We start from the raw sequence: 20,520 nt of genomic DNA, 5'->3' as shown, positions 1-20,520 counted from the left end.
CTTCAATAGTCTCTATAGGAGACTAGAAGCTGCGATTATCCAATCGCCTGTGCATCCGCCCTGCTGTATGTAGCAGAAGTTCTCACTTGCTATGGGCGCCGACTACTGGACAGCGCTCATAGTATCCTGGCAATGACAACCACAGGATCCTCCTGCAGAACCCGGGTTGTCCTGCCAACCCTTCGGCGACCCACGGTCATGTGACGCGAACACCGATTGGGCGGGATTAGTGATGCACTTCCAGCGTGGCCATGTTAAGGTGCGACTGTTAGGGGCACATGTCAGCTGTACAGATCAGCTGTTATTTGCCCGAAAACATTCGCAGCCCACATGGACACATGGAGTGCAGAGATACGACCTTGGATGTACTCATAGTTGTTAAGGGGTTAAAAAAAATTAAATCATGAGCCTGGCACCAGACCTCTGGGACCTAGTGGCAAATACAGGCCTGCCTATAGCATTCAATGCTGTTTTTAACCAGTTGTTTACTGCAAGCCCTGGTCTGGCTATATAGCTACAGTTGTTGAGTTTATCCACAATCCTGGTTCTGAGTATTGTTTCCTGCACTGCATGTGTCTGATTGCTGTCCTGCATATACTACACTTTTGGTTCTTACTGATCCACTTGTCATCTGGCAACTCCTGCCCACTGTGCCACTATAAGGTGCCGTAGGGCGGTCGCTTTGGTCGAGCTTCTGCTCCATGATGCCTTTGCACTTAACAGGAAAATCGTGACCCAGTGTGCTGTCTAGTGTACAGTGCGTTAATCACTAGTAGGCCGCAGGCCTCCGCTGTCTGCAGTTCTCCATGTTCAGGAATGCCGCACACAACTCAGGGGACAGCATCCCCGTTTCTTGTTTCAGTAATACAGCACATTTCCTGCTTTACTTTGCATTCCGCCTATATTCAGTCTTTTGAGCTTCTTTTAAATAGCTTCAGGTTTCTAAAGATGTGAAGTGGTTGAACAAAGTGACCCGACCATTCCTTTGGCGGATTAAACTTGGAAGCTGCTCACTAGTTTATGTAACACAATTAAAAACTGGGCCCCAAAAGATGTCTGAAAAGAAGCAAAGAAAGCAGCTTTAGCACAAAAGATGTCGGCTTGTCCTGAAGAGTCTTGTGCCTGAAAAACTCAAATTGGCAGAAGTCTAAAAGACGTTGTGCACCCATACCCTTTAGATAGTAAAGCTCTCCCATATACAGTCTAAAATTAATTGAATTTGCCAATATCAACAGGTTCCGCTGACAGTCTAATGTGTATGGGTGCTCCTGACTAATGATGTCCGGGGAGATAAGGATCCAGCATGTCTGATTTAGGGCTGCAATCCTTATGTTCTCTAAATGATAAGCCTGACAGCTGTATTATCAGTCCAGCACACTGAACCTATAATGATCAAGTATCATGTTTAATAAACTAAAGATTACAAAATCTACATTTATAATTCACCAGAACCACCATCAGTACACAACTACATCACCAGAACAATCATCAGTACAGAAATACAGCACCAGAACCACCATCAGTAGATAAATACATCACCAAGATTAGTACAGTGATCACTTGCAATGTCATGCTAGCCACCAGTTATACACTTGTATCACATAAAACTGCAACTCCCAGTATGTCCTTAACAATGGCAAGGAGATTATTGAAGTTTTTGCCAACCATCAAGCTACGGACCATACAGGAACCACAGTACTGATTATTTGCAGGGTGAAGCACTAGTAAACATTTAAAGAGTAACTTATAAGGATGGTCCAAAAGCAAAGTCATTTTCATTCTAAATCCTTATACAGTGGTGTGAAAAAGTGTATGCCTTATTTCTTATTGTTTTGTATGTTTATCCCACTTAAATGTTTCAGATAAAAAAAACAACTAAATATTAGACCAAGATAGCACAAGTAAATATAAAATGTAGTTGTTAAATGAAGGTCTTTTATTATTAATGTAAAAAGAAATCCAAACCTACAGGGCACTGTGTGAAAAAGTGATTGCCCCCTAAACCTAATAACTGGTTGGGCACCCTTATCAGCAACAACTGCAATCAAGCATTTGCGATAACTGGCAATGCGTCTTTTACAACTCTCTGGAGGAATTTTGGCCCACTCATCTTTGCAAAATTGTTGTAATTCTGCCACATTGGATGGTGAACCACCTTTTTTAGGTCATGCCACAGCATCTCAATCGGATTAAGGTCAGGACTTTGACTAGACCACTCCAAAGTCTTAATTTTGTTTTTCTTAAGTCATTCAGAGGTGGACTTGCTGGTGTGTTTTGGATCCTTGTCCTGCTGCATAGCCCAAGTGAGCTTCAGCTTAAGATCACAAACATATGACCATACATTCTCCTTCAGAATTTTTTGGTAGACCGCAGAATTCATGGTTCCATTTATCACAGTAAGTCTTCCAGGTCCTGAAGCAGCAAAATAGCCCCAGACCATCACATTACAACCACCATATTTTTCTGTTGGTATGATGATCATTTTTTGAAATACTCTGTTACTTCTATGCCTGATGTAATGGGACATACACGTACACCTTCCAAAAAGTTCAACTTTTGTCTCGTCAGTCCACAGAGTATTCTCCCAAAAGTCTTGGCGATCATCAAGATGTTTTCTCACAAAACTGAGACTGTTAATTTTGCACAGCAGTGGTTTTCATCTTGGAACTATGCTATGCATGCCATTTTTGCCCAGTCTCTTTTTTTATGGTGGAGTCATGAACACTGACCTTACCTGAGGCAAGTGAGGCCTGCAGTTCTTTGGATGTTTTTGTAGGGTCTTTTGTGACCTCTTGGATGAGTCGTCGCTGCGCTCTTGAGGTAGTTTTAGGCTATGTGCCCATGATGCAGAAATGCTGCATATTTTTTCCGCTTCTCCCTGGCAGGAAAATTGCATGCGGTTTTTACATGCGTTTTTCCTGCCAGGTAGAAGCGTTTGTCAAGTGTTTTTGCATGCATTTCTGCAAGCGAGTTATCAAGCGCTTTTCCAAGCGATTTTAGCATCACAACACCGCTACCCATGCTGCAGACCTGACGGAGGGGAGAAAACACCGGGAGGACATCGGAAGGTAAGTATAATCTTTTTTTTATTTTAAATTCTTTGGTTCTGTGGTACCCAGGTCTGGAGGAGAGTCTCCTCTCCTCCAGACCTGGGTACCATCCGCACATTGAACCGTGTGATATCCGCATCTGCAGATGCAGTGATGCTTATGTCACGCGGTCCAATGCAAGTCAATGGCGGCGATTACGCTGTGTGTCCGCAAAATTAATGGACATGCTGTGGATTTTTGAGCGCCGCATAAACTCTGCAGAAAAATCTGCAGCATGGGCATTGACATTGCGACTTGTCATTGGGGATCATGGGGGACAGATTACCAAGCATTTTTTAAGCGTTTTCGCTGCGGAAATTCCGCGGCAGAAACGCTTAAAAAACGCATAGTGGGCACGCAGCCTTAATATATCTTTATATTTGTGGATAATCGCTCTCACTGTTGTTCATTGGAGTCCCAAAGCTTTAGAAATGGCTTTATAACTTTTTCCAGACTGATTATCTCAATGACTTTGTTTCTCATTTGTTCATGAATTTCTTTGGAACGCAGCATGATGTCTAGCTTTTGAGGATCTTTTGGTCTACTTTACTTTGTCAGGCAGGTCTCAGTTAAGTGATTTTTAGATTGACAACAGGTGTGACAGTACTCAGGCCTTTGTGTGGCTAGGGAAATAGAACTGTGATAAACCACAGTTAATTTATGTTTAAAGGATGGGGGGGGGCAACTTTTTCACACAGGGCCCTGTAGGTTTGGGTTTCTTTTTCACTAAATAATAAAGACCTTCATTTAAAAACTGCATTTTTTATTTACTTGTGTTATCTTTGTCTAATATTTAAATTTGTTTTGTTATCTGAAACATTTAAGTGTGACAAACATACAAAAGAATAAGAAATCGGGAAGGGGGCAAACACTTTTCACGCCACTGTATATTTAGTACCATAATCTAAATTATTTTCAAATATACTTGTATTAAAAATTCCCTATCCTTCTTTAACTACACTATTTAATCACAATGACAGCGCTCCTCTCTTGCCGGCTCAGATCTGTAACAATGTGCTGGCAACAGAGCGGTGTCAGAATACCTGGTGTGCAGAGACCAGCACCGCCCCCACAAGTGACGTCACTGGTCTCTGCACGCCGGGTATTGTGATACTACTCTCTTGCCAGCTCATTATGCACCCCGCACAGTGCACAGGGACTAGTCCAGCCGCTGAAGTGAGTGTCACTGATTGCACTTCATTCCAGGGCTGGGGCAGAGGCTGCGGTAGTGACCTCAGTTTCTGCCCCCTGATAACGCTTTGTTTGAGTATCCCAGCATGCACAAAAGCAATTGGGCTATGTTCACACTAGGCATTTTTTTTCTGCAGCAAAACCTGATCTCTTTGAGGGAAAGAAGCTGCGTCAAAAACGCAAGTTTTGGTGCATTTTTGTTGCGTTTTTCAGGATCCCAAAGTTCAGCTTTGCTTCCACCACAGAAGCATGAACACAGGTCACCAGTGCAAGACATATGTGAAACCATATTAACCAGAATTACAAATGTAACAGTGGGGGAGGTGAATTGTTCAGGAATATTTTTTTTAAGACTTTGGCAGTGCATTGAGTTTGTAGGACACTATTTTCACTCACACTATGGTCTTCCATTGAGTTTTTCAGAGATTGTTAAATTTCACACCTCCATGGGCCACAGTTATTGTTCAATCTCACACCTAGATGAGCCAAGGTTTGCATTGTACACATCACTAATTTAATTAAACTGTCCTAATCCAAACTGACATCTCAGATGACAGAGGCAAGATGGTAAAATCACAAAAATGAATGTTTCACATACAGCTGTACTTGTTTTTTTTTCACTAAAAACGCAGCAAAACCTGATGGCTATGTTCACACTATGCTTTTTTTCACCACCCATTACTTTTTAGTGGGTGAAAAACGCAGAAAAAAACGCTGAAAGAAGTGACATGCTCTATTGTACAAAAAACATGCAAAGCACAAAATACTGATGACCTAAAAACCAATGTGTGTGCATGATATTTCTGAAATCTCATAGATTTTGCTGGTACTGTAAAACGCAGCTGAAAATTTGCATAAAAAATGCCTAGTGTGAACATAGCCTAAGATAGTGTAGTTAAGGAAGGATAGGGCATTTTTAATGCAAGTATATTAAAAAATAGTTTAGATTATGGCACTAAATTGATAAGGTTTTAAGGATGAAAATTACTTTGCCTTCAGACCACACCCTTTAACTTTTGGGATATTTCTTATATGTTTTATTTCCATTAATTCTGAGCAGGTTGGTGCAGCAATGTGTGCCAAGACCCCCATCAATTGCTCAAAAGACCTCTTAGAAGTGCACAGCTCAAGAGTAGAGAGGAGCGAACTTGTTCGGAAAACGTTCGCCAATCTCAAAGTCAGCACGAACATTTGGATTCATGTAAGGAATCCCGAGTGTTTTCGTCAAAATAGGCAAAATTAGTTAAGGCTATGTGCCCACGTTGCAGAAATGAAGCAGAAAAGTGACCAATCAGCAAAGTGGTGTTTAAATTTGGCGCCAATAATGCTGATTGGTGGCGACCGCGACCAATCAGCAGAGCGGTGTTTAAATTTGGCGCCAATAATGCTGATTGGTCGCGGTCGCCGGCCGCGACCAATCAGCAGAGCGGTGTTTAAATTTGGCGCCCACAATGCTGATTGGTCGAGGTAGCCGGCTGCGACCAATCAGCGAGATTGGCGCCAAATTTAAACAACACTCTGCTGATTGGTCGAGGTAGCCGGCCGCGACCAATCAGCAGAGCGGTGTTTAAATTTGGCGCCAATCTCGCTGATTGGTCGCGGGCGGCCGTGACCAATTAGCAGAGTGTTGTTTAAATTTGGCGCCAATCTCGCTGATTGGTCGTGGACGTCAGCCGATCAGCAGAGCGTTGTTTAAATTTGGCGCCAATCTCGCTGATTGGTCGCGGCTGGCGGCCGCGACAAATCAGCAGAGCATTGTTTAAATTTGGCGCCAGTCTCGCTGATTGGTCGCAGCTGGCGGCTGCGATCAATCAGCAGAGCGGCGTTTAAATTTGCCGCCCATATCGCTGATTGGTCGCGTCCGGCGGCTGCGACCAATCAGCTTCGTATTAGCGAAGACCGGGGAGCAGTGCTGCCTGTGCGGGTACTTCCGCTGCAAGCAGCTGGGAGATGAGCGGCTGCTCGCAGCAGAAGCATCCCGACCGGCGGCGCTAACGGCCGCCATCTTTTTTTCTGAAATCCCGCGTCGCTGATTGGCCGCGGCCGGATCAATGAGCAACGCGGGATTTACTGGACAGACAGCGGCCGGACCAATGAGCGACGTGGGATTTCCTGGACAGACAGACAGACAGGATAAGACAATTATATATATAGATGACCACCACGCCGTCCCCCTTATGATCCCACCCCACACTACCCCTCATCCATAGTGATCCCACTCCACGCTGCCCCTCGTCCATAGTGATCCCACTCCACGCTGCCCCTCGTCCATAGTGATCCCACTCCACGCTGCCCCTCGTCCATAGTGATCCCACTCCACGCTGCCCCTTTTTTCATAGTGATCCCACCTCATGATGTCAACTCATGCGGCACCTTTTTTAGAGACATCCACACCATGCAGCCCCCTATATCTTTGGCTCAATGAGCTCTTACCTGGCAGCTCCCGGCTCCAGTGACGTCTCCTCCTCTGCGGCGGTCTGCAGTAACGTCGGCAGCGGGATGAGGTAAACTCATAGCACTGTCGTGACATCAGGTGCATCCGCACGGCAGAGCTGATTAAAGCTCCACTGACCCCGGAAGTGGACGGCGTGCACGGAGTTTAATTTGTATAAAGATGCTAATACAAATGAATACAGGGACACCCTCTCCCTGCTCACAAAAACTCAGATTTTCTTATGGAGTCTGGGGAGGGGAGGAAGATTAAAAAAAAAATAATAATAATTTAAATTCTGAGCCTGGCCCCCCCCCCCTTCCCGATCCACTGCCGTAGGAAAATAGGCCTGATCTTACCCTATCCAGTCCTGTGCTGTACACTACCAGAACAATGTATTTCCTTTACACTATGCATATTACCATATCCCAGTTTATATCACAAGACGCGCTAAAACCCACAGGACATGATTTATACTTGACTTTACACAATATATGTAAAAGACGCATGACACTATTCATTATTTTCTTGAGAGGCAGGAACACTACAGTACTGTCCACACCCTTATGCCATCTCTTTCTGTCCCTGTTGCTCATCCTGACTTCACAGCTCAGAGAATACACCTCACTAGATGAGCCTGTAGCAAACATGTTTTTTTCTCATCAACCCCTTCACGCCATGCCATTTTCTGTTTTTTCATTTTATTTTTATTCTCTTTTCTTCCAAGAGCCATAACTTTTTTATTTTTCATTACAACCCCTCGGCCCCCTCAATCACGTCACTGGCGCACCGATGGCAGCATGGAATGATGAACGCCTGTCCACGCGTGTTAAATGCCGCTGTCAGAGATTGACAGTAGAATTTAACAGGATAACAGCAACTGGCGGAACTCCATTCAACCTGCGGCTATTAGAGGCACATGATGGCTTGATTGAATCTGGCATCATATACAGGGAAAGATGCGGGCTCTGCATGTGAGCCTGGATCAAAGTCAGGGAGTCAACAAATGACCCAATTTTACATCATATGTCGTGAAGGGGTTAATGAAGCAATCTCAAAACCACTTAATGGCTAAGTTACAAAGTATTTTACCATGATTGCCATTTTGCTGTATTTTTATAGTCTTTCAGATGTGGGGTGCATCATTAGATTCACGCAATAATGCACAGCACATTGCAACAGGAAATAAATAGACCTAATCACGACATGACCTATGATCATACATCTGTATGGTGGGAGATTTAAAAGAGGAAGCGCATTACAAAGTGCATGCATTTTACATGTAGGTGACTTGTGTTGTCTACATCAGCAGACCCACTGAGCTCCATGATTGGCTTCAGCTTACACTGTAACACCATGATTGTACTGCTGCTGACAATTCACAGAGACCATAGTAGCAGTAGCAGAGAGACAGTGCTGGACCTGGGGAAGGTGAGGACTATCTGTGTTTTGTTGTTTTTCAACTGTGCAACTAGATTCCCTGCTGCTTCTGGCATATATTGCACAACACACTGCTCTTAGTTTTCAGCTCTCTGTAATACCTCCTCCCAATGTTATATACAGCATCAGTGATTGGGAGGAGGCTGTATTTGGTAGATTAGTGTATGTAGAAGGAGAAAAGTATTCAAGTCTGTCTGTGTAGAATATCCAAGATAATCCCATGTCGATCATTGTGCCCTGTTTGAAGGGTGATTATAGAGAACTTCAATGCTCAGTGTAATTCGACACTCCTGCAAGAGAGGGGACCGAGAGGCAGGGAGTGACATACCTCACAGCAGCTGTGAGCTGCACAGGACGACCCCCTGTGGACTACAAGCCATGTGGCCTTTTGTGTCAGATATTATAATTCAACACAGAGTTATGGGAATACGATACATCCCAGTGATAAACCAAATAGATTTTTGGAAACCCAAGAGAATGGGGAAAGTCACCGTGGCTTTCAGCACAGTCCAGCGCACAGGGAAAGGGAGATGCACAGCCTTGGGCCCCAGTGCCTCGTATCCACGCGTAGCAGGGGCCTGGCTGGATCCGATGACGCCAGAACTGGCTCCCGAGGACCATCCATTAAGGAGGTATAGCCCATTTTAGATTTTGGCTGAGCGAGACCAGGGGTGGAGACTTAGGCTCAACCAGGGGGCAGTAGTGGGAGTGACCAAGAGAGGTTAAGATGCCCTGCAGCTAGAGCCCAGTGGCTTTTTCCTTGTGAGGTCATGACATCATGTCGTGTAGGAGAAGTCCTGCAACAAAGAGAGGGCCCCACAAGCTTCCCCCGAAAGCCAGGTCGTCCATCTGACTGGTAACTGACTCTTAATAACTGCTTAATATCTTTTGTACCCCTACTATTGTGTTTGCAAATCTGACCATTATGTAACCCTTATGTACAGTTATATGAAAAAGTTTGGGCACCCCTATTAATCTTAAGCTTAATGTTTTCTAAAAATTTGTGTTTTTGCAACAGCTATTTCAGTTTGATATATGTAATAACTGTTGGACACAGTAATGTTTCTGCCTTGAAATGAGGTTTATTGTACTAACAGAAAATGTGCAATCTGCATTCAAACAAAATTTGACAGGTGCATAAGTATGGGCACCTCACCAGAAAGTGACATTAATATTTAGTAGATCCTCCTTTTGCAAAAATAACAGCCTCTAGTCGCTTCCTGTAGCTTTTAATGAGTTCTTGGATCCTGGATGAAGGTATTTTTGACCATTCCTCTTTACAAAACAATTCCAGTTCAGTTAAGTTTGATGGTCGCCGAGCATGGACAGCCCTCTTCAAATGATCCCACAGATGTTCAATGATATTCAGGTCTGGGGACTGGGATGGCCATTCCAGAACATTGTAATTGTTCCTCTGCATGAATGCCTGAGTAGATTTGGAGCGGTGTTTTGGATCATTGTCTTGCTGAAAGATCTATCCCCTGCGTAACTTCAACTTTATCTGATTCTTGAACATTATTGTCAAGAATCTGCTGATACTGAGTGGAATCCATGCGTCCCTCAACTTTAACAAGATTCCCGGTGCCGGCATTGGCCACACAGCCCCAAAGCATGATGGAACCTCCACCAAATTTTACTGTGGGTAGCAAGTGTTTTTCTTGGAATGCTATGTTTTTTTGCCGCCATGCATAACGCCTTTTTGTATGACCAAACAACTCAATCTTGGTTTCATCAGTCCACAGGACCTTCTTCCAAAAAGAAATTGGCTTCTCCAAATGTGCTTTTGCATACCTCAGCCGACTCTGTTTGTGGCGTGCTTGCAGAAATGGCTTCTTTCGCATCACTCTCCCATACAGCTTCTCCTTGTGCAAAGTGCGTTGTATAGTTGACCGATGCACAGTGACACCATCTGCAGCAAGTTGATGCTGCAGCTCTCTGGAGGTGGTCTGAGGATTGTCCTTGACTGATCTCACCATTTTTCTTCTCTGCCTTTCTGATGTTTTTCCTGGCTTGCCACTTCTGGCCTCAACAAGAACTGTCCCTGTGTTCTTCCATTTCCTTACTATGTTCCTCACAGTGGAAACTGACAGGTTAAATCTCTGAGACCGCTTTTTGTATCCTTCCCCTGAACAACTATGTTGAATAATCTTTGTTTTCAGATCATTTGACAGTTGTTTTGAGGAGCCCATGATGCCACTCTTCAGAGGAGATTCAAACAGGAGAACAACTTGCAAGTGGCCACTTTAAGTAGCTTTTCTCATGATTGCATACACCTGGCTATGAAGTTCAAAGCTCAATGAGGTTACAAAACCAAAAAAAGTGCTTTAGTAAGTCAGTAAAAAGTAGGTAGGAGTATTTAAAACAAGAAAATGATAAGGGTGCCCATACTTATGCACCTGTCAAATTTTGTTTGAATGCAGATTGCACATTTTCTGTTAGTACAATAAACCTCATTTCAAGGCAGAAACATTACTGTGTCCCACAGTTATTACATATATCAAACTGAAATAGCTGTTGCAAAAACACCAATTTTTAGAAAACATTAAGCTTAAGATTAATAGGGGTGCCCAAACTTTTTCATATAACTGTATGTAGTGTATTGTCTAGTGTGCCCTTAAGGCGATTAAATATAGAATTTAACCCTGGGCTGCTCTTTTATCTCGATCCACAAACTTTCACGCTACCAGGCTGCTTTCTAGCCCAATATAAGTCCGTTATATCTAATAGAAACTGGTGGCAGCTCTCCCAGGCCGACCAGGCTCTGCTTCACTGGAGCTAGTGAAGGAGCCTGTCAGGGGTGTGAGCGAGTGTGGTGCCACGTCAGTGACTGAGTGGACCACTTCTTCTCACTCCTTGGTGGCTTCCTGTACCCATTGTGGACAAGGGGTGTCTGTGTAGAACTGTACCAATCTGACCTTAAGCGTCCTCGAGGGGATGCGGAACGTCACGTTGGTGCAAAGGGAAGATCCGTATAATGTGATCCTTCTGACGTAATAGTAACGTCAGGCGGGTAGTGGATCCATCACAAGTGGTGGCAGTGGTGGGATTCTGCGGGGTTTCTCTGCTGCCATTTCTTCACATTGGTGGCAGCGGTGGGATTCTGCGGGGTCCCTCTGGTGCCATTTCATCACACTGTCTAAAAGGCTGATTACACAAACTAGTAAGGAAAGAAAGCACACTTTGCAAAGAGGGTAATGTGATTCACATAGGCTGTGTAACACTGTAAGAGGACAAAACTTTGACAGATTGAATGGGGTGTCAACACACACTCTTCTCTATAGCATCAGTATTTGTCAACAGAACCCGACAGTATGTGTCAACAGAATGGTTTTTGAGAGGAGATCTAATCTTTTCCTATATTAACTGCTATACAGGTACAGTATGTCTGTTTCAATGGATACTTGCATTCTCCATAAAAATCTAATAATAATCTCCAAAAAATAATAACCTTAAAAATTCAGCATTGTGTTTTTCTTCTAGGAAATGCATCATTAATTAAAGAAGCACTCCCATGGAGATTATTTTTTATAAATCTGTTTATATGTGCATTCAATGTTGTGTGTGTGTGCTTATATACTCACCTACTGCCGTCTTCTCTGAGATTCAGCTCTGTTCTGCTTCTCTTCTTGGTGATATCACCCTCTTCAGACTATCCAGCTCACTGTGTGATCTATGCATGAGCCGGAAGTCTCTTTTACAACGTAAGCTTACGAAGCCTCAGTCTGATGATCCACTTCCTATGACGTCCTGTTGGAATAGCAATTCCTATGCTTACGCTCTGCTCTGTCAACAGTATGTCACTGACTATTTCATGTTGATTTACAGCTGGATCCCCACTGCCTAACTTAACACAGGTGTGCTGAGTTAGTGCAATTTACATTGCATGAGGCTGCACAATAGCAGTGCAAAAAATTCTACATGCAACTCTGATTTCTATTGCTTACACTGGCTATCAGTGTAACTAATAAACTCCTCACACTACAGTGCTCACGCAGTGTTAAGCGCACTAACTCAATGCGTCTGTACTGAGTTATGCAGAGGGCAGCTGGCTGTCAATCAGCATTATGTCGATACTGACGCCGCATCGACAGAGTAGAGCGTAAGAGAAAGAACTGCTCTGTCGATGTGACGTGGGAGAATTACCTCTAGAAGTGGTTCTGTGACTTCTCTAACTCATGGATGATCGTCACATGCAAGAACAAGCAGGTACCTAGCAACTGCCTATCGATAAATGCTTAACCCCATAGAAGAAAAAAAATTGTCCCTGCATAACAACTTTTAACATTTGAGTATAGTGAGATAGCTAAGAACTCGGAGAGGAATTGATTCAAATACAACAAATATACCAAAGGGGCCTGAAAGCAGCATTGGTGACCCAGCTTCTCTAATTGGTATTTAGATGGTGATGACCAAGCCCAATTTTTCAAATCTGACAAGTCTTTATGTGCTAATAAATCTGCACAGCACTGTTTCAATATATTCCAGTGATTTTGAAATATTTTTTTGTGACATATTGCACATTATGTTAGTGGTAAATTTAGGTCAATATGATTGCCGTTTATTAAAAAAAAAGGATCAGCTTCCTGGAGAAAATGTACTTTCTTTCAGCAGCAGAAGGGAAGGAAGGGAGACACAGATCCATTACTAGTGGGTAGGCGGAGCCCCACAGGATAGTTCACCTCAGATTAGAAAAAAGTGACGACCGGCCCCTCCAGCTTAGGCTCCTCCTACTCCCATGTTCCTCACTCTAAAATTTGAGGTCGCAGAGGATAGTCGCTGCCTTTGCAGCTCCTCAGAAGAATTTTTTATTTTTACAAGGAGACCTGGACCCCCCGTGGTCTAGAGGTCTCAGCGCTGCTGGGACCCCTGGCCCTCCCCTGGCGGATCTGCGTACCCCCTAAGGAGGTCCCCACAGAACCCTGCTGGCCCCGGGGGATACAGGGTGCTCCCTGGCCTAGATGCACACCACTTCTGTGGGGTCCCTGCGCGCTCTGCCGTGGGGGGGGAGCAAAGGGCCACGGCGCCACACATCCCTGGGGGTCCCTGTGGCGCTCAGCTGGGTAAGTGCTCTCTGTGGTCTGAGTGCTTCAGCGGCTGCTGTGGCAGCCGCTGTTACTGTTTTCAAGTGGTGACTGCTTGTTTCGTCCCTGCAGGAGGATATCTCCGCTGCAGGCATTTGTGTTATGCTTGTGTTAGTAAATATAATTTCAGCAGCAGAAGGGAAGGAAGGGAGACACAGATCCATTACTAGTGGGTAGGCGGAGCCCCACAGGATAGTTCACCTCAGATTAGAAAGTGACGACCGGCCCCTCCAGCCTAGGCTCCTCCTACTCCCATGTTCTTCAGTCTAAAATTTGAGGTCGCAGAGGATAGTCGCTGCCTTTGCAGCTCCTCAGAAGAATTTTTTATTTTACTCCGGAGACCTGGACCCCCCCCGTGGTCTATAGGTCTCAGGGGGTCTCGGCGCTGCTGGGACCCCTGACCCTCCCCTGGCTGATCTGTGTACCCCCTAAGGAGGTCCCCGCAGAAGCCTGCTGGACCCGGGGGATACAGGGCGCTCCCTGGCAGAGACGCACACCGCTCATGTGGGGTCCCTGCGCTCTCTGCCGTGGAGGGGAGCGAAGGGCCATGGCGCCACACATCCCTGGGGGTCCCTGTGGCGCTCAGCTGGGTAAGTGCCCTCTGTGTGTGTGGAGTGCTTCAGCGGCTGCAGCGGCAGCCGCTGTTACTGACAGAATGGTGACTGCCTTTTTGTCCTTGCAGGCAGAGGGGTACGGCACCCCGGTGTAAGGCCCTGACTGCTAAGGAGACGGGTGCTTCCTTCCTGCCGCACCCCGAGCCGGAATCACAAGACCCTCAGAGACCCACATGCGGGCAGATTCCATGACTGGCTGAGCACAGAGAACAGTAGCTGATGATGCACAGCCCTCTCCTCTTCCCCGGGTGGCAGGGGAGCAGGGACAGAGGAACGCGGGCTCCGTTAGTGTCGGGGGGCGTGGCTTCGTGCTCTTGGCTGCCTGCCATCATAGCCTCAAGCAGGAAGCCCCGAAAAGCGCGCGCTGAAGCTGTCCCCGCCCCCCTTCTCCTTCTTCACGGGCCCTCTGCATTACTTCCTTCTCCCTGCTCCCTGCCCCCCCCCCCCCACACACACACACACAGGCTCCAGGAACAACGCGGCCAGCTGGTGAGTCACTTCTGTCTCTTAAGGCAGAAGATTCCTTTGTTTTTTCTCACCATTGCAGCGCAGAGCGCTGCTGCTTCTCTGCTGAACGCACACCTCTGACCTTTTAAGGCAAAGGTGCTTTTTGGTCAGCAGCATTAACCCCTTCTGGGGGTCTGGCCTTATCAGAACAGTTAACCCTTTCTGTAATAGGTTAACCTTTGTTCTGCAGAGCTGTGGTAGTTTTTTCTCCCTCTAAGGAGAAGCTTTAACCCTTCAGTGCTTGGTGAATTTTTTGTGGGGGAACAGGCTGTGATAATGGAATCACACATTCCCGGTTACTGTACCCATTATAAAGGGTTATTACCGCTTTATCCGCGACGCTCGCAGCTGCGTGGGGGGCATGTCTGATCAGGGTCCAGGGGGCGCGGACCTCTCTCTCGGCCTGCTTCAGGTGTATCTGATGCGCCGGGGTCTTCGACGGCGTCAGGTTCGACACTTGTCGGGGGTCTCAGTGATGTTAAAGTGGAGGCGCTCACTCGCTCCATAGACAGTCTGTCTAACCACCTGGGTCATTGGGTATCAGCTAAGCCCCATCCGGCGTCACGACGCAGGAAGCGCCACAGGCCTGTGGTGGCGCTGTCTCCTCCGCGCAGCGCATCGGAGGCTTCGGAATCACCGACGAGCTCTGCTGGTGAGATCTCCGATTCTGATGAAGAGGATCGGCAGGGTCGCTCTGCTTCGCTTTCGGGCCGCGTGGATGCTCTTATTGGAGCCATGCGGGAAGCGTTACAGCTGTCTGAAGAGGTGACGAGGCCTGGCAAGTCGGCCCGTCTGTATCAGGAGTCGCGTCGGGCTCGTTCGACACTGCCAGCGCATGATGAACTTAACGAGGCAGTGGAGAAGGAACGCCTGTGTCCGGATAAACGCTTCCAGGGGTTGCGGTTCTTTGATGCCCTGTATCCCTGCTCCACGGAGACGATCGCTAATTGGGTCCCCTCTCCTGTAGCGGATGTGCCATTGTCTCAGCTGAGCAAATCCTCCTTGCTTCCTGTTAAAGGGAAGGCGAGTGTACAGGAACCGCTAGACAGAAGGACGGAGTTAGCGGCGAGTTCCATCTACGAGGCCGCGGGTCATGGACTCCGAGCAGCCTTGGGGGCCATGTGGGCTGGTGAGGCTTCTCTGCGGTGGTTGGTCCACCGTCTGAAGTGGAAAGACTCTTCCAGCTTTTAGAAGAGGCGGCCCGATATGGCAGGGACGCAGTGCTGGATACTACTTCGGTTCTGTCCAGGGCTCAATCCTCGGCCGTCACAGTCAGGGGAGCACTGTGGCTTAAACAGTGGACTGGATACGCAGTATCCAAACAAGGTTTGCTGAGTCTGGCGTACAAGGGCGGTCAGCTTTTTGGTTCAGACCTCACGGAGCTGATTGCCAAGGCAAAGGCCAAGGATTCGGCTTTGCCGCAGCGGAAGGTAGCGGCTTCTACGTCTGGCAAGTCAATTGCAGGTAGTGGTCGCCGGTCCTTTCGGCCCAGGGGATGGTTCCGTCAGCCCTCTTGGAGATCGGGTCGTCCCTCGTCTTCCGGGAAAAAGACCACCCAGAAATCCCATACTCCCTGGAAACAACACTTCCGTCAGGACAAACGGGAGGTTGACAAAAAGTCCGATAAGGCGGACTGACGCCAGGAACCCACCCGAGGGCTCTCGGGTGGGAGGTCGTCTGCTACAATTCGGGTCGTTTTGGGCGTCCCACGTATCGGACGCCTGGGTGACGCGGGTTATGTCGGCAGGCTATTTCATAAGAGTTTCATTCTCAACTCCCGGACAGGTTTCGCCCGTCACGCATCCCGTCCGAGCCCAAGCTGGCTGCCGCACTGCTGCGGGAGGTCGACTCTCTTCTGCAGCAGGGTGTGGTGGTTCCGGTTCCACCGGAGGACCGGGAAAGGGGGTTTAACTCCAACCTTTTTGTGGTCCCCAAAAAGGAGGACAAGTTTCGCCCCATACTGGACCTCAAGGATTTGAATTTTTATTTCCGGACCCGGAAATTCCGTAGGGAGTCTCTTCGCTCTGTCGTGGCGGCCCTGTCGCAGTACGATGTCTTGGTGTCGATCGACATCCGCGATGCCTATTTGCATGTCCCTATCGGCAGGGCTCACCAGCGTTTCCTGCGTTTCGCCATAGGTCAGGCCCATTACCAGTTTGTGGCCCTACCATTCGGGTTGGCCTCGGCACCCAGGGTTTTTACAAAGATTCTGGCGCCGCTCATGGCGCTCCTTCGAAGGCAAGGAGTTGCAATTCTCCCCTACCTGGTCGACCTGTTAATTGTGTCACCCACAGAGGAGGAGGCGGTGACAGCCCGCGATCTCTCCCTTCAGCACCTGGAGGACTTCGGGTGGCTGGTCAATTGGAAGAAGTCGTCTTTGGAGCCTTCGCAGTCAATCCTGTTCTTGGGGATGCATTTCGACACGGTACGGGCAGCAGTGTCCGTACCTACGGACAAACAAGCGAACCTTCGTCACCATGTCCAGGCTATGAGGTCGGCGATGACTATGTCCCTTCGGGAGTGTATGCTCCTTATGGGTCTGATGGTGGCGGCAATGGAAGCAGTACCGTTTTCACAATTTCATTCCCGGGGTCTCCAAGATCTTATTCTGACCCGTTGGGATCGATCGCCAGCTTCGCTGGATCGCTGTGTCGGTATCTCCTGCAGGGTGCGAGAGTCTCTTGGATGGTGGTTACTTCCGGAGGCCTTATCCCTGGGGAAATCCTTCCTCCTCCCGCGGTGGTCGGTCTTTACCACCGATGCCAGCCTGTCTGGCTGGCTGGGGGGGGGGGGGGGTTGGAACGATCTCTGGGTTCAGGGTGTCTGGTCGTCAGAGGAGTCGTCTCTGCCGATCAACATCCTGGAGTTGAGAGCATTTTTTTCTCGGTCTCCGACATTGGACGGTCCGGGTTCAGACGGACAATGCGACAGCTGTTGCGTATATCAACAATCAGGGCGGGACGAGGAGTTCTAGACTCATGATGGAGGTCTCTCGGATCCTGGTTTGGGCCGAGTCCAGGGTTCCAGCCATATCCGCGATTCACATCCCAGGAGCGCTGAATATCACGGCTGACTTCCTCAGTCGCGAGCAGATGGATTCCGGAGAATGGAGCCTTCATCCGGAAGTTTTTGCACTGCTGTGCTCCCTTTGGGGGACTCTATGGCATCCAGGTTGAACGCCAGAATCCCGACCTTCATGTCCAGGTACAGGGACCCGGAAGCTGTGGCGGTAGATGCTCTAGTGGGACCAGTTCGAGCTGATCTACGTGTTTCCGCCGGTATGCTTACTCCCTCTAGTGCTCTGGAGGATCAAACTCGAACAGATCTCGGCGATTTTGGTGGCGCCGGATTGGCCGAGGAGAGCGTGGTATTCAACGTTGGTGTCTCTTCTGGCGGCGCCTCCGTTTCCACTGCCTCTTCGTCCGGACCTGTTAACCCAGGGGCCCTTTCGCCATCCGGACTTGAAGTCTCTTTGTTTGGCTCTTGAGACCGAGATCTTGACCCGTCGTGGGTTTTCAGCCGTTGTCATTGCCACCTTGCTGGCGGCCAGAGGTCCAGCTACGGCTAGGATTTATCACAGAACTGGGGAGGCCTTCAATTCATGGTGGTCTGGTTCATCAAGAAACCCGAGTGTTTTTTCCATTCCCAACTTCTTATGCCTTTCTGCAATGTGGTTTGGTCAAGGGTCTGGCAGTTAGTACCTTGCGGGGTCAGGTATCTGCACTGTCTGTGCTTTTTCGGAAGGCTATTGCTTTGCGCAGAGATGTGCATTAGTTTTTTCGCGGGATTGCACGTCAGTTTCCGCCTCGGAGGTCGTTTGTGGCTCCTTGGCGGCTCAATCTAGTCTTGGAGGCTCATCAACATGGGCCGTTTGAGCCTTTGGATTCAGCTATGCTTTACTTGCTTTCTTGGAAGGTGGCCTTCCTGGTGGTGGTCACCTCCTTGAGAAGGGTCTCTGAGTTGGCGGCACTGTCTTGCTTGCCAACTTTACTGGAATTCCACTCTGATCGTGTGGTGCTTCGTACCCGTGGCGATTTTTTGCCTAAGTTAGTATCGAGTTTCCACGTCAATCAGGATATCGTGTTGCCCTCCCTCTGTCTGAAACCGAAGAGTCCAAAGGAGCGGGCCTTGCACTCGTTGGATTTGGTGCGAGCATTGAAGTTCTATCTTTCAATCACCCAAGGGTTTCGGAAATCGGACTCTCTTTTTGTGATTCCTGCTGGTCGTCGGCGTGGTCAGCGGGCTTCCAAGGACACTATAGCTCGGTGTTTACGTTCGTCTATCCTGGAGGCGTACCGGCTCAAGGGCGAGCCTTGTCCGGTTAAGGTTCGAGCTCATTCCACGAGAGCTGTTGGTTCGTCGTGGGCTTTTCGTCAGGGGGCCTCGGCAGCGCAGCTCTGCCGGGCGGCTACCTGGTGCTCCGTCCTCACTTTTACAAAATTTTATAAAGTGGACGTGAGTGCTTCCGCCGATGCGGCCTTGGGACGCAGGGTCCTGAAGGTGGCGGTGGTTTAGGTTATCTCTTTATCTCCTTTTTGGTGCTTGTTGCGCACTTGACTATGTTGTTGGGGTGTTGGCGATTCTGCCACTGTTTCCCACCCTTGAGTTCTGGACTGCTTTGGGACGTCCCACTAGTAATGGATCTGTGTCTCCCTTCCTTCCCTTCTGCTGCTGAAAGACGGATTTTGGTAAGACCTTACCTGTAAAATCCTTTTCAGCGAAGGAAGGAAGGGAGACACAGCACCCTCCCAGGGCAGAAGTGTATTATTGTTTTCCAGATGCAGCACGACTCCTCTCTGATGGCAGCCATCGGGACTGGGGTCGGCGCGCTAGGACTCTGTTCCAGCATTGCCAGCTCATCGCAGTTGTCAGGTCCAGTGAGTAGTGCCTGGGACTGTGTGTTCTTTCTGTTATATGCATAACCTGTTCTCTCGCATTTCTGAATTTCAGAAGGGGTTGTGTTGTTCTGCTGGTGTTGTCTGCTCTTCCTTAGCTTGTGTACGGACTGAGGAACATGGGAGTAGGAGGAGCCTAAGCTGGAGGGGCCGGTCGTCACTTTTTCTAATCTGAGGTGAACTATCCCTGTGGGGCTCCGCCTACCCACTAGTAATGGATCTGTCTCACTTCCTTCCTTCGCTGAAAAGGATTTTACAGGTAAGGTCTTACCAAAATCCGTCTTTTTCCTGAGAGCCGCCGACTTTCAATAATGTATTCATGACTGGAGCAAAAAGTCACAGCACTGACAGTGGCCTTTGTAACCACCCCAGCACTGACTGAAAGCCTGCTCTGCAGTGCCTCAGTGTAGAGCTGGCTGTCAATGAGTGCCGGGTCATGCTTACAGCCGCAGCCCTCTGTGCTGTGAGTGGTGACTGTAATTGCTCCGGGCATGCCTGAAAGCAGACTTCTCTCAGGAGCAATAAACCTTTTCTCCCGGGAGCTGCACTTTCAGTATTTCAGCCAGGCACCTTCATAACTCCTATTAACCTGCAGATTAGCTCAATAGCGTTTTCGGACCTGACAGATTCCCTTTAAATATCTCTCAATCTTCTGGCCATTAGATTTAATATTTGGCACTCCACAATGTTTTCTCTAGAGATGCATCTTATTTTGATTTCTCTTGTGTAATATTGTGATATCATACCCTTGGCTGTCTTGCAATAATAATTTATATTTCATATTTTAAGGTTTTCTGTAGAACGTCCAGCATTGAACACCACAATCTTCCCCTTGCTTCATGAGAATTTGGATGAGGTGATCAGAGATGTTCCCTTGATGCATTTGGATGAAATAACTTTATTTAAAAGTAGAGTGGCTGAGGAACCCCCAAAGCTATGGCCCTAAATTTCTTAGACTGCAGAAGAATCAGATGAATAAATAAATGTTATCAATTACTTTTATTTTCATTGTATTGTACATAATAAAATATTACAATATTACCCCTAAACAAGTTCTGTTTCTTTGTGATATTTTATTTGACGTTACTTTTATATGTGAATTAGAAGATTCATGATCATGCAGGGATTTTGAATACTGTTTTTTATAATTATTATAGCCATAACTGTATATTACTATATGAATGCTACAGGATATACAGTTGTGCTCAAAAGTTTACATACCCCAGCAGAATTTTTCCTTTCTTGGCCTTGTTTCAGAGAATATAAATGATA

At 47.4% G+C, this 20,520-nt stretch overlaps 1 protein-coding gene across 4 annotated transcripts in view; it reads left to right on the top strand.

Annotated features, from left to right (window-relative positions):
* The window catches only part of FBXL18 (F-box and leucine rich repeat protein 18), a 236,492-nt gene extending 216,204 nt beyond the window's left edge, over window positions 1-20,288 (top strand). For 2 of the 4 annotated variants that reach the window (XM_073647808.1, XM_073647810.1), the window contains one exon: window positions 20,038-20,288. In XM_073647808.1, the coding sequence (XP_073503909.1) occupies window positions 20,038-20,194 (157 nt within the window). In that variant the 3' untranslated portion in view covers window positions 20,195-20,288. The remainder of the gene's footprint in view (window positions 1-20,037) is intronic. The other 2 variants (XM_073647807.1, XM_073647809.1) reach the window with 2 other exon arrangements.
* Window positions 20,289-20,520: the final 232 nt, after the last annotated feature.

The sequence above is a fragment of the Phyllobates terribilis genome, unplaced genomic scaffold (genome assembly GCF_046119375.1).
Source record: "Phyllobates terribilis strain yellow unplaced genomic scaffold, ASM4611937v1 Scaffold_9__5_contigs__length_417890890, whole genome shotgun sequence".
Classification (NCBI taxonomy): Eukaryota; Metazoa; Chordata; class Amphibia; order Anura; family Dendrobatidae; genus Phyllobates; species Phyllobates terribilis.
This window is presented reverse-complemented; position numbering and strand designations above follow the sequence as displayed.